Here is a 17,274-nt window from a genome sequence, read left to right on the forward strand (position 1 = left end):
GTGTGTGTGTATGTTTTGGGAGGGGGTGGTTTTCCCACACCAACAAGCAATTCTTGGACACCAGCTGGGTGTCCTGTAATTTAACTCAATTCTGATACTATCTACCCAAAAATAACATCAGATTCCACAGATTGAGGGCTCAGTTCCATAAGACTCCCCCTCCCCGTCTTTAGATGCCATTGGAGAGCACTTTTGCTTCTGACCCATCTACTATAGAAGTTACCAGTGATCCCCTCCTTGGGTTCCATTAATTTGTTAGAGCAACTTGCAGACCTCAGATATATTTTACTTACTAGTTTACTGGCCTTTTATAAAAGAATATTAAAGGATATGAATCAACAGCCAGATGAATAAATACATAAGGTGAGGTCCTGAACAAAAGGATTTCTGTCCCCATGGAGTTTGGAGCCCAACACAGTGGCACATGGAAGCATTCTGGTTTCCCAGCCTGGAAACACTCTGAACTCCCTCCTTTTTTGTTTTTGTTTTTGTTTTTTTAATGGAAGCTTCATTACATAGGCATGATTGATGAACTCATTGGCCATTGGTGACTGATTCAACCTCCAGCCCCTCCTTCTTCCCCAGAAATCAGGGGGTGGGGTTGAAAGTTCCAACCCTCTTTTCAAGGTTGGTTCCCGAGACAACAGCCCCCATCCTTCCGGGATTTCCAAAAGTCACCTCAATGACAGAAACTCAGGTGTAGTGGAAAGGGGCTTGTTCTGAACAAGACACTTATGTCACATTTATGGCTCTGAAATGTTTTCAGGAACTGAGGACAAGAGACCAAATATGACAAAGGAAGCTCCCACTGCTCTTACAGCTCAGGAAATTTCATGGATTTTCGGACCTGTGATCCAGGAACTATAGATGAAGTCAAAATATATGTGAGAAATATATTTTAATTATCTGCATGACCAAACACATATTTCTTATATTCACAATATCACACAATCTAGTGATTTTGCCATTGGTGCCACTGCCCTTGGACACTTGAAGCCACCACATCCTTGGCACCATGCTATTCCTGGACTCTCAATGCTTACATTTCTTCTGTGTCAGTCATCTCCAATAGCCCTACACCTTGTATCACACCTTTAGGATCCAGAATCCTAGACAGAATCTTGCATTTGGCCAAGCTTAGTTCAAGTCACATGCCTGGCACTTAGATGCAGGAGAAATATCTACCTCCATACTCAGTAGTAGAGGAAGTAGAACTCTGCATCTTAGTGAGACCCGTGCATTGGGGCATGTCCCCTAGGTGGAGAAGGTATTGGGTGCTGGAGAGCCAAAAGATGACAAATATATCCAATCTGTTGTAGTTACTCCTAATACCATCATGTTTGTGATCTCCATGCCTCTGCCTAGGCTGGGAGCTCAGGGAAGTGCACACCTTGCATCCAGAATGAGTACCTGAGGAATGCCTCAGCGCTTACCTGACCTCAAACAGAGCTTTTACAGGCATCCCTTCTTTGGACCACTTGCCTCAGAATCCCCTGGGCTGCTCGTTAAAATGCAGATTGCTGAGCTTTCTGAGACCTACCAAATCAGAATCTCTGGTGGTGCAGCTCAGGCATGTGCATGCTTGCCAACTACCTGTGTGATTTAGTCACATGCCCATACTTGAGAACCACAGTGTGGAGCAAGAGTAAAGGAGGCAGGTCATCAGCAAGGTTTGAGCTCTGTCTTGAAGGACAAGACAAATTTTGATGCATGGTGTCATTCTAGACAGGGAGAATGGTGGAAGGGTGCAGCATGTAGTGGTCAGTGGTCAGGGATGAGAAAGTCCTGGCGACTTGAGGAAGTGAGTGGAGCAGAAGTGGGACATCAGATGGGTGTGTCCAAACTTGCTATGGTGGAGAATGGGGAGTTCTCCAGTGTTGACCAATGGGGCTGTGACGTAATGGAAGCAGGAAGGAAGATGTCACAAGGGCAGTGATCACTCTTTTCTCTTCTGCATTTTTCTGAGCTGCTCCCTCTTCACACTTCCCTTCTCAATTGCGAAGTAATAGTCAAGCCTCTCAGAGAACATGGAAAATACCCTGCGGGGGCAACATCCTCCAGCAACTGGAAGAGCCTTGGGATGCCCAGCATCCTGTGGATCCTGGGACTGGGATAGGATGGAGGGGACAGGGCTCTGAGGGTGGCTATGGCTGCTGCTGCTCTGGACCTCAGGTAAGGAGATGTGGGGGAGGGATGCAGATGGCTGAAGGGGTGCCTGCGAAGAGGGGTTTCTCTCACTTCTTTAGAAGGTACTGGATAGGATCAGGGTGTGTGCTAGACACAGGGAAGAGACATGAAGGTAATGGATGCACCTGTCCCAGCAGGAACTGGGTGATGAAACAGAATCTGGAGCTTCCTCTAGTGCACTGTGAAGTTGAGAAATGCGAAGTCATCCAAACAACCTGTCATCCCTATGTTGATTTCCTGGGAGATGTAAAGTGTAAGACAAAGTCTCTCCTTAAAGGAATCAGGCACTGAGGTAGAGGAGGATTAGTAGAAGGGAAAGGTAAATAACAAAAGGGCAAAGTCACAGCATGAAGACAAAAATACAGTGGAAGTCCTTCTAGCAAGGCACAGAGAGGCCATGTGGAAAAGAGGTGAAGGGTTCTGGAATAGACAGAATAGGGTTCAAATCCTATCTCTGCCACTTTCTACATTTGTGACCTTAGGAAGTCCTCCAACCTCTCTGAGCCTCAGTGTCCTCATTTGTAAATAGTATCTATTCAGTATTTATTTGTACATGGTACCTACTTCAGAGGGTTGTCCTAAGAGTTAAGTAGTAGAGTGATGTAAAATTCTTAGGTTCAGTATTTAGGGCATAATAAGTGGCTTAATAAAAGTTATGGAGGATGATGATGATGGTGGTGGTGGTGGTGCAAGCAGGTGCAGGGTGATCAATGGTATTGAGGGTTGAAAGGGGAAAGAGATTAGTGCAGGTGGAATTGTTCAGGTAGACTCTCCTCTGGGACCAGAAGGGGCAGATGTGGGTGGCAAGGAGTGGGGAGAGCATTCAACCTGGGGATGGCAGGAGATAGTATGAAGTCCTGTGTACTAGAAAGCAAGGGACATGTCTGGGGAAGCACAAGTAGAATAGAATATGGGTTGTAAAACTGGTTAAGTTCTTTTTTACTTGTTGGTTTTGTTTTTTTTTTTACCATTTTATTATTAAAAATTTCCCCTCTATAAAATATGGAAAGAATAGCCACCACAAACTTATTACCTAGATTCAAATTCAAACATTCAACCATAATTGATGTTTTGCCTTATTTGCTCCATATGTATTTATAAAATTGCTGAACCATTTCAAAATAATTTATAGAAATCCTAAATTACTCATAAATACTTGATAGAGCTCCTAATACTTTTGATCTACAACCTTGTATCTGTACTGGGGTCTGCAGATGTAAGGACGGTGGAAGAAACATTTGCTCAGTGAAGTACTTTGATTTCTCATTCTAGGATTCCAAGCCGTAGGCGAAGGGGAAAAACAAGTGCTTGCTGGGAGGAAAGAACTGGACCACAGTTTGTTCTTACAACATCATGCTCTCCTCCTCCAGCCTGAAGGCCTGGCAGTGGGAGAAGAGCCAGGCCTCCCCAGAGACACTGGTGCACATGAACACTAGGAGCAAAGACTTAAACTGGGCCTAGGCTGGGAGATACCTGCTGAAGGATTGTCCCAGGGAGGTTGTATGCAAGGTCACAGGGACTGAGCTCCGGCGGCAGGACTTGGGGCTGTACCAGTGCATGATCGACCTCTCACCTCAGAACCCCCATGTCCTGTCCAAACAGATTTGGTTGATAGAGTGCAAAGGTGAGAAGCAGCAAGACCCAGGACAGGGAAGCATTTTTGCAGAGACTGACCTCAGCCACAGGCTGGGGCCCCATCTGCTGGGAGGGCTGCTTTGGAGAGATGGCGCAGAGTAATGGGAAAAGCTCCAGACCCAAAATCAGTGCACCTGGGTCTTCCACACTCACACTTTGTGAGTTTGAGAAAGCTGGTAGCAGCTTCATATTCCTTTTCTCCAGTAATTGGAGAAAACTCTAAGCTAATGTGGCTAAGGAAACCAAGTCTAGTACAGATTGCTCCTGCCTGAAGGAATTATTAGTCTCACAGGGGAGACAAAATATAATCCTCTGGAAAGGGTACCAGCAGTAATGACTGAGTTTGTACTGAGAGGAAAGGGTAGTTAGGGACTGATTTTTAGTTAGGTTTAAACAAACGAACAGATAAAGTTTCTTCCTGGGTGGGCTTGGCCTGTCCAGAGATAAATGGACGTTCCCTCAGTGCACTGGGGGGAGTCCTTCTTTATTCTTCTTGACTTTTTCTTCAGTTTTCCAGGTGGAGGAGGGTATGGTAGTTGCTGACCACAGAAAGAAACTTAATATACCGTGGGGATATAAGGAGGTGATGGATGTTGTCCACCCAACCCCATGGTAGGAAGGGAGGCCTGAAATGGGAACTTAGGAGAGAAGGCAGGCCGGGGTGGGGGTGGGGGTCAAAGGGGGGGGCAGGAGGGAGTTTCCCTGCCTCATGGGCAAGCTCCGTGTTAGGTTGGAGGCAAGAGTAGAAGGACCGTTATGGCAGGTGAGTGGGTCACTTGACTGTGATGGGCTGGGAGGACATGGGTGCTAAGAGCTGAAAGATTAGACTACGCTCACTGGACGAGACTCCAGAAGAGACTGAGGCCAGCTGGATGTCACAGAGATATATAGGAATGGAGTCAGGAAACGTGGGTCCCAGTGCTGGTTCTGTCTGCTGAGTGACCTTGGGCACTCCCTGTCACCCTGTTCCTTGGGGGGTTGGACTGGATGGTATTGAATGCTCCTTCTACTTTTGACCTTCCAGGACCCTGTGAATGTTTCTCTCGTAAACAGAGTATAGTCCCATGGCAATGATTTTGGGAGAGGGCTGCTCAGCATGGAGGAGAAGGAGGTCCCTCTTGGGCTCAGATTAAGTCAGCCGGGTTGTGCAGATAGGCTGGCAAGCTCCGGGGATGCTGAGCCATCTTCAGCAAGCATTATCCGGGCGCCCAGTAGGAGCCCATGTCAGGCAAGGCTCTCAGAAGGGCTTTTTATCTCTTCCAGAAAATGGCACTGGCCAAGAGAACCAACCAAGGCAATCTGGATCCAGCGTAAGTTGTGTCTGAATGAGGGTTGCTCCATGGAAGCCAAAGCAAAGCAGTGTAAGGGCTTAGCTGAGGCCCTCAGCTCAGGCCCCTACATGTGGACTCCAGGGAGCCAGGCTGACCACATGGAGGACTTTCTTCTGCTCCAGGCGGGCCAAGGGAGTCCTGAACCCTAACAGGCAGAATGACCCTCACTTCCGTTTCTATTCTGAAGCCCCAAAGCAAGCATTGAATGTTATTACTTCAAGGCAGCGAAAGTCCCATCCACCAGCCACAGAGGAAAGGAGCTGGGAGTTGGGGAGCTGAGAACATGCAGGCATATTATACCCCTGACAATGAGGCACCACTTAGAAAATGGGGCCCTGGCACCAATGGAGTCTGAGTATTAGCAGCCTCTTCCTCAGAGTTAAGGAATGGGATCAACAGAAGTCCATCCCTACCCAGAGTTGTCGGGGAGTGCAAGCTGTGGGTGGGTGTCAGAGAACACTACCTGGAGGGGAAGAAATGTTGAAGGCACAAAGAGGGTGGCATTCCATGCCAGGAGCAAGTGGTGGGAATGCATGCACAGAGTGTGTCAGCTACAGAGGCAGACAGTTGGGCTGAGTGTCGAGGAGAGGGTAAGGTTGATGCAGGACCATGCATTCAGATTGTAGAAACTCTTGAAGGCCACGCAGTCATGCACACTTTGTCCTGTAGGCAATGGGGAGCACAAAGGGCTTTCCCTAGGCCCCCTGAGGGGAAGAGTGAGGGTCTCGGTGCAGAGTGATCCAGCAGCTATGCGGGAGGTCTGGAGAAGGGAGGTGTTAGGGGCAGGAGGCCAGATAGATTCCTTTAGTGTGAGCACTGGGGTTAAGGATCCTGGGAAAAATAGAGGCCCGTCTTCAAAGGGTATAAACCCCTGCTTGGCTGCTCTCATAGCCAGGAGAGGCTGAGCTTCAGAGCAGAACATTCAGCAGATACTCACCCTTTTGGACTCTGGGTGGGGGGGTGGGGGGGTGGGGGTGTGTGGCTTAGGATTCCAATGTTTGCCCTTTCCACAGGCCTGCTGCTGCTGGTGATTGTTCTGATATGTGGATTCATCCTGAACAAGGTCCTGGTGTTCTCTGTCTTGTTTATCTCTCTCCGGAAAGCCTGGGCTCAGGTGAGTGGGGGCCAGGGACAGGCTTGGGTGGAAATAAATGAGGGAACACAGGTGGTAGCTGCAGATGTGGATTTAGAGGGACCAGCTCCCAGGAGTTCCCCAGAGCCTGTCCCCTGAATTTCTTCACTTCTGTGCTAAGAAGTCTGGAGAGGAGGCAGGGCCCACCATTGGGAATGATGTGAATGGAGTTGGGCTGGTTCCTTGGGATGGGTGGGAGGGGCAGGGTGAAAATTTTTGTTACTGGCAATCCAGTCTTATCTTCAGAGGAGGGAGGAAGACGCAAGCCGGGGCTGGCGTGGATGCATCATTTTCTCCCTTCCTTCCTTCCTTCCCTCCTTCCCTCCTTCCTTCCTTTTTTCCCCAAGATTTATTTATTTGAGAGAGCAAGAGAGAAAGAGAGAGAGGGAGAGAGCACAAGAGGGGCAGGGGCAGAGGGAGAGGGAGAAGCAGACTCCCCGTTAAGCAGGGAGCCCAATGTGGGGCTCGATCCCAGGACTCTGGGATCATGACCTGAGCCTAAAGCAGACTAAGCCTGAGCTTAACCGACTGAGCCACCCAGGCACTCCAGATGCATCATTTTCAAATATCCTTCATTTCTGACACTCCTCAGGTAAAGGAGCCTCCTGAGGTGTCCCCAGGGCACAGCAAATCCAGGGAAGCAGACTTAACCTTCCAGGAGCAGATGGGCATGCCTTCCTCCACTAACAAATACCACGTTCCACTCTGTTCAGTGGTAAATAAGAGGTTTCCTGAACTTCTTTGTGAGATCTCTGTCTGAACCCTCTCTTACCCAGAGGGAGAAGAGTAGTAATGGTGGGGGGGGGGGGATGTAGAGGGCTGGCTGCAAAGAAACCCATGGAGAGTCATCAGGACCAAGGGAATGGCAGTCGATTTCTGTATTGGGACTCACAATTGGGACTCACAAAGTGTAATTCAGATAAACTTTATATTTGTTCTCTTACTGCTGTCTAGACTCGCTCTGCTGAGGATCTTGCTGGCCCCCTGGTAAAGCGTACAGGAAGACCCATCACTCTTCTAGTCATTTTTTGAAAAATAGACTTTATTTTTGAGAGCAGTTTCAGGTTCACAAAAAAACTGAGGATACAGTAGAGTTCCCCTGTCCCACCACATGCACAGCCTCCCGCACTATAGACATCCTGTCCCTGAGTGGTACATTTGTTAGAATTGATGAATCTACATTGACACATCAGTGTCACTCAAAGCCCATAGTTCACCTTAGGGCTCTTGTTTGGTGTTGTCCATGCTAAGGGTTTGGACAAATGTGTACTGATGTGTACCCACCACTGTAGTATCACGCAGAGTAGTTTCACTCCTTAAAACCCTTCTGTGCTCTGCCTATTCATCCACACCCTTCTGGGCATTTCTAAGCAGTATAAAGTTTATTCCTAAACTAGCTTCAGTTCAGTAAGGGTAAAAGGGGTTCCATTTAAAATGAAATCTTCTCCTTCAGATCCTCTAGATTTTGTCCCTCTGTCAGAGGGACAGAAGGGTACAGGCTGGCTTTTTTTTTCTTTCCTCAGCCACCATCTCTACCCCTTGCTGTAGTTTCTGACACCCCAGGACTGGAACAGTGGACGGGAAGAGGAAAGAAGCAGGGAAGGTCTCACCTATCGCTGCTGCTCTGAGGGTCAGTCAGCTTAAGTTAACCTTTTATGAGAGAAATTTACATTTATGAAGGAAATTCCCATTTGTAAGGGTGTCTCTGTACCAGGATGTACCTCTCTGTACCAGGATGAGAAGGTTGACTCTAAATCATAGAAGAAACTTATCCATGGAGAAGGCATGGATTGAAATCTGCATAATGAACCTTACCTCTTGTTTACAATGCTTTTCCTGGAACTAATCTCCCCATACTGGCCTCCCCACACCTGTCTTTTTTTTTTTTTTAATTTTTTTATTGTTATGTTAATCCCCATACATTACATCATTAGTTTTAGATATAGTGTTCCATGATTCATTGTTTGTGCATAACACCCAGTGCTCCATGCAGAACGTGCCCTCCTCAATACCCATCACCAGGCTAACCCATCCTCCCACCCCCCTCCCCTCTAGAACCCTCAGTTTGTTTTTCAGAGTCCATTGTCTCTCATGGTTCTTCTCCCCCTCCGATTTCCCCCCCTTCATTCTTCCCCTCCTGCTACATTCTTCTTCTTCTTTTTTTCTTTCTTAACATATATTGCATTATTTGTTTCAGAGGTACAGATCTGAGATTCAACAGTCTTGCACAATTCACAGCGCTTACCAGAACACATACCCTCCCCAGTGTCCATCACCCAGTCACCCCATCCCTCCCACCCCACCCCCCACTCCAGCAACCCTCAGTTTGTTTCCTGAGATTAAGAATTCCTCATATCACCCACACCTGTCTTTTGTCTTTAGCTGAAGACAGAACTTAAGCTGGAGTTCTAAGCCACCTTGGGGAGTTACTCAGTTTTCCCCCTGGTTATCTCCCCTGTATACATGAGGTATACATGTTCATAAACTTTTGTTTGTTTTTCTCTTGTTAATCTGTCTTTTATTACAGGAGTCTCAGTCTCTACCAGAAGGATAGAGGGAAAATTATTTTCCTCACCTACATCAGTCAACCTCTAGCTTCCTTCCATGGGGTCTGTCCACCTCCAGGCAGCCTTTTTGGACAGGATCCCTGACAACCCATACTGGTGGTCTCACACATGTGCAGCTCACATCTGGTCTGTGGGAAATACCCACTTCATTCACCCCAACAAACTCATGGAGCCCTGGTGGATCCCCACACAACCAGTTTTTCACTCCTTCATTGGGACATCTAGCCAATGGCAGTCTCTGTCCGTTACAGTTCTTAGGCTGGAGTCAGACACAAGTCTGCTGTGTCTTTCAAGTGCAGAAGACATTTAAGCTCTCCAAGTTGTGATCTTGAAGCCCCTTTCCCTGAGCTTGAGGTAAGGAGCAGACATCCACTCCCCTCTACCCCCAGGGTCATAATATATCCAAACTGTGCCTAAAAATCCTCTCCCAATCTTTAAAATCCCCGCAAATGCGTAACTTTGGTGTGGGTGAGGTTTGGATACCTTTTTGCATGGGTTGCCCATGCCTCACTCTGGAATATGGCATCTATTTTCTTGAGACTTGTGTTAGTTGCAGACAGCTAAATCCAATCTGCCTATTTTATATACGAAGGGATTTTTAAAAACTAGAATAGTAAATGATTTACAGAATCAAATCCTACCATGAACCACTGGGAATGACTCTCAACGCTACACTACAGGGTAGGGCTGCTAAAGGGGTCACTGCTCTTGTGACAGGACCCTGAAGAATCAGAAAACTTCCCAAATCAGGAAGCTGCCAGCCTAGCTTCTGGTTCCAGCCTCACCCCACCTCAGCCACAATCCACACCAGCAAAATGCATTTGCATTTTGCATTTCCTCCAAACTTAAGTCTTGCACAAATGCATTTGATTGGTGGGGCCTAAATTATATCTGGAACCCTAGCTGTCAGAAAGTCTGAGAAAAGATTGTGCAGACCTTTTACTGTACAGAAAGGCCCATGAGAAGGAGGAAGGATTGGTCCACAGCATCTGCCCAAACAATCTCAGCCAAAACTGAGATGAAAATAGTTCAGATTTGAAAGGTCTTTGTTTTGTTTTGTTTTGTTTTATGGTCAATGAAAGACAAATATAAACATACATTCTTTGTTGTGTTATGACAAATATACCCTTTTGTCTATTATGAAGTTATTTTATAATAAAAGTTCCTATTTACCAAAAACAACATATTGGACATTATTATATGTTGCATATCACATAATAAGATACAAACATAACGAATTCTTATTTTTTCCTATTCCAAAATCTATGGTACTTTTCTCAAAATCTCTGCATGTTTAAGGAAATGACTCCTATTTCCCATCACTCTATTTCAATCTACTCCTGGGATGCCCACATGATCATTAATTATTCAGTGACATTTGGAAAATTCAGGTTCCATGGCAGTCACATAAGTGAAAACTGGATAAACCAGTTCCTGTTCCAGGCTGGACATACATCCTCTCATTTATGTTAGGAAGTAACATCCTCCTAAAGGATGGAGGAGAAGGCCAATTGCAAACAGAATGCAAACATGCTTTGTTTTTGCTTTTTTTTTTTTTTTTTTAATTTAAGATCTTTAAGTGCTCAAAACTGAGTTGCCACACTCCTTACTCCTTGGCACAGTCACTTACGGAAATACTTTACCACTTACTTGGTTTAATGTGATTTTTATTTTTCTCATCTTCACCCACCCATTGTGCTCCCTCCCCACAGGCATCCTCTTCATATATTTAACATATGCCCTTTCAATCTACTGTCCATAAGTTTATTTTTATCTGTGTAGATCCTTGGAAATATGTAGTATTGATTTTATGTGCTTTGTTTTACACACATTATATTCTATTGTATAAAAAATGTGCACTTCAGTGGAAAACTGCATTGTCTCTAGCACACTCTTCCTTCTGCTCTCTGATTCTGATTCTGGGGGAGCTATTTCATAGTTTTGTAAGTTGTAGGTAAGTGATAGACATGCAGATTCTGTCTTGTCTTCCATCCCCTGTTGTGGGGGGGAAATAAACCCCAGACTGGTTTGCTTTCCTATGCAATTTGTTTCAATATTCCTTTCCTCCATATAAATGTATGCTTCTTGACTTCCTTTTCTAACTGTTCCTAACATCTGCCTGGTTTATTCACTGAGTATGAGTTAAAAAGAATCTTTAATTTTTTTAACTGTATGAAAGTTGTGATTTAACCTTTTTTTTTGAAAACTATAACTCTGTTTATAAATTTCACGCAATCCTTCTACTTTGCTTCTGAGACTATCCTTGTTGCTATATGTAAATCTAAATCTTTGTTTTTTTTTTTTACTGCTATGTATGATTCCATGTAAGTGCTGAATTTTACTTTTCCGTTCCCCTTGTGATGGACACCTCACCTGCTTCAGCAGCAGACTATAAAAAATAAACAAACAGGCAAAATCCAGAAAAACAAAAAGCAGTTTGAAGTAAACATCCCCATCATCTTCCTGGAGGACCCATGTAAGATATTTTCTAGAGCACCCAGGGGGCATAAGGCAAATAGAACAAAGGTTCAGAGACACACCCATATGTGTATTCACCTGATTATCACACAGGTGCCTCTGTGATTTGGTGGGGAAATTTGGTCTTCCCAACTGATGGTGATGGTCTATTGGATAGTTGCTTAGGGGGAAAAAAGGCTTTTACCCTTCTCTCACACCATACACAAAATGAACTAACATGGATCATAGACCTAAATATGAAAGGTATAAACAATCAAGCTTCTAGAAGAAAACAGAAAATATGATCTTGGAGTAGGCAAATGTTTCCTAAACAGGACAAAAAAACCAGTAACCACGATAGAGTATACATTCAGGAGTTGGACACTGAGTGTAGGACAGTCACATACTTATTCCACATGGAAGTTCCAAAACTTTCTCACATGTTCACTGATACTGAATCTTATCCAACTTCCTAGTCCCTGCCAGTCTGCTGAGTACAAAGTGGCAGCTCAGTGTTTCACATGAGTGCTCCTCTGAGAACTAACGAGATCAAACATTTATCCATGGGCTGGTTAGGCATTTGGATTTTTACTGCACTGGATCTCTTGCTTCTGTTCATTTTGCTGTTGGACTTCCTTTCTTTTGCTTGCTGATTCTTAGTAACTCCTTGGTTCATTAAGGTATTCATCTATGGTCAGTTTTAGACACTGCAAATATCTCCCCTCAGTCTCTCATCTGTTACTCGGCAAGCACACATGAGGCCAGGCCTCAGTGATTTGGTGCAGAAGACACAAGGAGCCATTTTTTAGATTTAGACAGTCTATTACTACACAGGTAGTGAAAGGAAGATCAGCTGAATGTTCCAGCTTCCTGGGGTCCTCGTCCCATACTCCAGAACAAAACGGGTCAGAGAACTGCAACCAGCCGTGATACCCCATAGCTGAGGAGCCTGTTGGCGACAGCCACTTAGTGATCTTACGGTTTGTTCTGAGGGGGTCAGCAGAAAGCCTCGTACCTTATCAGAACACGGGGGGTGATGAGAAACTGCCTTCCAGGAGGGGATCAGGTGGTGAGTGGCAGGTGTTCACTGCCATTGTCTCTTACTCCGGGAAGAGCCCAAGTGCATCTGTCTGACTCAGAGTAGCTGCAGTTCAAACCTCCGCCTGCGTGGCTTCTGTGGCTGCAGGTAGGCGGGCCAGTGTCCACGTGGAGCTCTTCGCCGATGTTGCTTTTGTCCACAAGAGCCTTTGTCTGAAGAATAAATGTTTGTGCTGTGCGCTGAAACCATTTATAACTACATTCCGTTTTGGCCACATCTTACTGGCTATGTGAACATGACTTTGCTCTTCCACTGTTCGTAAGTATTACTTTACTTTTCCAGGCGTTTTCTTGCCCAGACAAATGGTTTCATTGTTCATTATAGAAACTTCCTGAAAGATCCATCGACTCTTCAATGGAAAGCATCATGAGATAGTTTGCACCCTAAGAATCTTTGAATCCCTGCCTCAAAATCCTCGCCTTGCTGTTCCTACCAATCCTGGACTGCTGTACTGCAACCCTTCCCCACTCCTGATGCAGCCCCTGCTATGCCAAGACATGCCTTAAACAAACTTCTCAGTAAATTCGGACCTTGCCTTCCTCTAGGATGCTGCCACAGCTCTGCCAAGACGGTGTTCTCCTTGATCGCCATGAGCAATAAACTCAGCTTTCTCATCCCCACAGGTTGTGTTGCTGATATTTGGGATGACAGCATTTGACAATGTAATTAAATCCATCCATTTTTCCCTTTATGACTTAGGTTTGGGGATCTTATTTAAGATGTGCATCCCAATCTGAAGCAGAGTAATATTTTGAATATTGTCTTTTAGACAATGCATAGAGATCTTCTCATACATGATCTTCTATTAGCTTTATAGTCTCGACATTCACAACCACCACGCAACAAAGAGATCTGTCCCTTCTGAGGGGAGCAGGATATTGTTAAAGTTGACCTCAGTCACCTAAAGCTGTGCCAATACTCTAGTCACTAACCACACATGGCTATTTACATTTAAGTTAATTAAAATTAAATGAAATACCAAAATTCAGTTCTTCAGTGGCACCTGCCACGTGTCAGATGTTCAACGAGTGTACGTGGCTAGCGGCTACTGTGCTGGGCAGGAAGATAGGGGACCTCTCCACCACAGCAGGAAATTCTGTCCCACAGCCCCGCTTTCAAGAATTCTCTTTCAACAGAACCGGTTGGCCAACACAGCTTTCGGTTCCTTGTTATAAATTTAGCATCTTATTAATATAGATTGAAACATTTTATAGCACATGGTACTTTTACAGCTGGGTAGTTTGACTTAGAGTTTCCATTCAATTAAAGCAGAATTTTCTCTTTAAAAAAGAATCACACTTCTGATTTTTTATTTTTCATTCTCAAAGAAAGGGCTCATATGATTTTGGTGCCTAAATCCTTTCACCCTTTTCCCCCCAAATCTCCTCCAATGCTGCCTTGTCCTTGGGTCTGTGGGTGCAAGCACAGCCCATTTGGAGGGATGATGGAGACACGCTGCTGGGAGCCAGGGTGGATGAGGGCTGCTCAGCAGTGGGCAAAGTGCTAGGGTGTGTTGGGGGACAGGGTTCAAATGCCTGGCTCAGCTGTGCAATCTCTGTGAGAACTTGGATAGTCACTGGCCTGCTTTGCAGCTCAACCTCCACAATAAGAGGCTGGAGATGAGCTCTGTGGTTCCTTCCTTATCAGATCAAGGTGAATGCCCAGATGCTGCTGCAGGCTTGAGCAAAGCAGGACTCACAGAGAGAAAAAGCTGCCTGGCCTTCAGGGGGCTCACAGTATTGGTAGCATTAGGACAATATCTACCACAGCACAGGATTAGGTACCATCGTGAGCAGCCAGTGCATACAGGCCTCTGCGCCAGCTTCTTGCAAGAGGACCCCTGTGAGGCTAATTGGGGAGGAGCCCTGGGAGGAATTCAGCACAGTTTGAGGCATGACCAGCATGGCAGTCACGACTGGGACCTTGGGGAGACCAGATACACTGGGGGCCAGAGAAAGGGGTGGACACAGACTGTGGGGTCTTAATGCAGGGTGAAAACACATCATTGACCCACCATGCCTGGGAGTAGAGTCCCTGTGCTGCCATGGGGCCCAGAGAGACTCCACGGCCCCCCAACCATGCACAGGTAGTGCATGGAGAGAAAGAATAGAGGAATGGTGGGGCTCCTGGGTGGCTCAGTCTGTTATGCATCCCACTCTTGATTTCTGCTCAGGTCATGACCTCAGTAAGATAGAGCCCCAAGTCAGGCTCCCCGCTAATCATGGAGCCTGCTTAAGAGTCTCTCTCGCCCTTTCCCTCTGCTCCTCCTCCTCGGCCCCACTTCGCTTGTGCATGTGCTCTATCTCTCTTTCTCTCTTAAAAAAAAAAAAAATAGAGGAATGGCCTCTTCTTTTACCATAGTTCTCTTCTTGGGCATTCTCAGAGCTTTCTGTAGCAATGGTGGAGGAGTGTGATGGGGTGGAAGGTGTGGCATGACAGAAATGGGGAGAAGCTGGGCAAAAGTGAGTGCCTGAGGCAGAACTGAGGTCTCCAGGCCCAGAAACAGACCCTGAAGGTGGTGGACCCCCACCCAGGCCTAGCTGCTCCTTCCTCCCCACTGCCTACCTGTAAGGCTGCTCACTTCCCCAGTCAAGGTGTTGGCCTTTCTTGATTCTTCTAGTTCTGAAATGCTGGGAAGCTGGAGTAGAATCAAGCTTACCTTCTGCTTCCCTCTCCCCGGAGGCCTCCCCTTCTCTCCTTCACTGTCAGAAACAGGTTGGGGGTAGCATCCTTGGGGAGCCCTATGCTTGATCCTGCCACCTGTCCTGCTGGTGCTCCTGGCCTCAGGTGAGATGGAGAGGGTGAAGGGGAGGGATGGGGCAGGGAGGAGGGTGGCTCTGTGACCAGAAGGCTGGCTTTGGGGACTATGCTGTGGGTGTGCACTTTCTCTCCCCTTACCCCAACCCTGGGAGAAGGGTAGCTGGGGAGAGCTAGGGCCCTGACTTGAGGTCTTGTTATCCAGGTTCCTGGGGAAATAGAGTTGTGCCTGTGGAACTTTATGAATTGGTGGGACAGGCACTCTCTGCAATGCCAGTACCCTCTCAAGGGAGAGCCCAATGAGGAAAACCCAGTGTCAGCAAATATCTGCAAATGAGTCTGTCAGATTAGTCGCAGCTCCAAGCCCCACGTGACAGCTCAGAACTCTCAGCACACAATCTGGGGTGGGCTAGATGCTGGCTTTTTCCTCACCATGATTTAGCTGAGGGAGGAGGACCCAGTGCCCTACTGATGTGGAAGCTACAACTCTTCCGGCAACTTGGTCACTATTCTCAGAATTATCAGCTTGGTGGTATCTCCAGGTGAGCTTCCTTCTTGAGGAAATGCTCCCTTCCCTCCCAAGTCTGGGAATAAATGTTGCTCACCCCCTTCATGTGTTTCAATCACCTCAGATCCCACCAGATCTTCTGCTCTGATCCAAGGGGAGTAAGGACCCTCTCTCCAGGGAAGGGCTCTTACCTCTGTTCCATGCTGATAGTGCCAGCCCCAACTGATGGATCTGCCCAGGACTCACTAGACAGAAACCCAGAGTCTCTCTCTCTGTTTCTATTTTTCTTACACACATACACCAACAGCAATGGTGTGCAGACCTTAGGCACAGGTCACCCCTGGCCTAATGGACCCTGAGGGACAGTCTCTAGGTCCCCTACTTTCTCTCACAGCTTTGGGGCCAGACTCCATTCTGTCTTCTGGGCCCATGGACAGTTGTTTACTTTCTTTATGTTTTAGCCCCAACCACTTCTCCTGTGTGGACACCCACCTAGCTTCTACCAAGTACAGGTAGGTCTGGGGTCTCAGTGAGGTGCATGAAGAGGGACCGGGCAGCTTGGGTCACCTCAGATTTGAGGAAGGAAGCATCAGGGGGGCCTGCCTCTGTGGTTTGAGCTCCTGGGGCCTGGGCTGGTGGGAAGCTACCTTCAGGGCTTGCTAGGCTTGAGACTTTGGGAGATAAACATGCACGATCTGATCCGAACATAAAGATAGCCATGGATGGGCTGGATGCCCCAGGAGGCAAGCCTGTTCAAGAAGACCCTGCACCTGTGTGTCCCAGACCTACCCTTTGCTTCCCACTAGCTTGGGGAGAAACTCCTCCCCTTTGGGCCCAGGGCCAGCCTGGACTTCAGCTGATTATAAAGATCCCAGGCATCAGTTACCCCTGGCCTGAGGGATCCTAAGGAGCTGGCTCTGTCCCCTTTCCACTTCCTTTCAAGGTTTTTGGAGGCTAATCCCATTCTCTATGTTCTCCTTAGTTCTGATCACTTCTCCAGAGGGGACCTCTGGCCCACTCTCTCTCAATGGCTCTGAGCTCGAGTAGGTCAGATAGGTCACCAGAAGGGAGAGTCCTAGGAAGGGATGGCCAAATAGCTCATGCAGCCTCAGAGTCAGGAAGAAGGGACCCAAGGATTATTTCCAAGATGGTTGAAGTACAGGGTGCTGTAGAGGCATCTCCAAGGCTCACATTCAAAATTGGGGAGAGAGGAATAAGGAGATGGATAGAGGTCATTAACTCTAGAGGAACTATATAAAAGTCAGTTAGACATGGGATTTCTGGAATGAGACCAAATAGAACCAACATAACGTGGAAGCCAGAGGCTATATTGGTGTGTAAATGGTGGGTGCAAGATCACAGATGGGAAGATGGTGGTTGGAGACATAACAAAAAACAGGTGAGAGGAAACTTTTATTTCTGCTCTTGACTCCTGCAGTCATGAGATTTGAGACCATTATGACCTTCCCTTCATTACAGAAATAGCCTGCATTAGCCTAGGTCACAGGTGCTCTAGGGCACCATGTGGCCCAGCAAAAGCAGTGGGTGATTGATGAAGACAGGTGGCCAACTGCCTATGGGCATTTGCTCCCTAACCCTTT

The 17,274-nt window shown here is 46.7% G+C and overlaps 1 protein-coding gene across 9 annotated transcripts; it reads left to right on the forward strand.

The window, feature by feature from the left end:
- Positions 1-1,959: 1,959 nt before the first annotated feature.
- On the forward strand, positions 1,960-13,028 carry LOC118532358 (triggering receptor expressed on myeloid cells 3-like). Of its 9 annotated transcripts, none has more exons than XR_013441268.1 (6): positions 1,960-2,172; positions 3,460-3,811; positions 5,086-5,132; positions 6,167-6,267; positions 6,878-7,000; positions 7,809-13,028. XR_013441268.1 is itself a non-coding variant. In XM_078055349.1 (6 exons), exons 1-5 carry the CDS (start codon positions 2,147-2,149, stop codon positions 7,911-7,913), a joined length of 402 nt encoding a protein of 133 aa, XP_077911475.1. In that variant the 5' UTR covers positions 1,960-2,146; the 3' UTR covers positions 7,914-7,915; positions 8,813-13,028. The 9 variants fall into 9 exon arrangements, 7 of the variants coding, with proteins under 7 accessions (XP_077911475.1, XP_077911476.1, XP_035942771.1 ...); XR_013441267.1 differs by lacking the exon at positions 3,460-3,811 and having other exon boundaries at positions 7,809-9,206; positions 12,733-13,028; XM_078055349.1 differs by lacking the exon at positions 3,460-3,811 and having other exon boundaries at positions 7,809-7,915; positions 8,813-13,028.
- The last annotated feature ends 4,246 nt before the right edge of the window (positions 13,029-17,274 follow it).

The sequence above is a fragment of the Halichoerus grypus genome, chromosome 9 (genome assembly GCF_964656455.1).
Source record: "Halichoerus grypus chromosome 9, mHalGry1.hap1.1, whole genome shotgun sequence".
NCBI lineage: Eukaryota > Metazoa > Chordata > Mammalia > Carnivora > Phocidae > Halichoerus > Halichoerus grypus.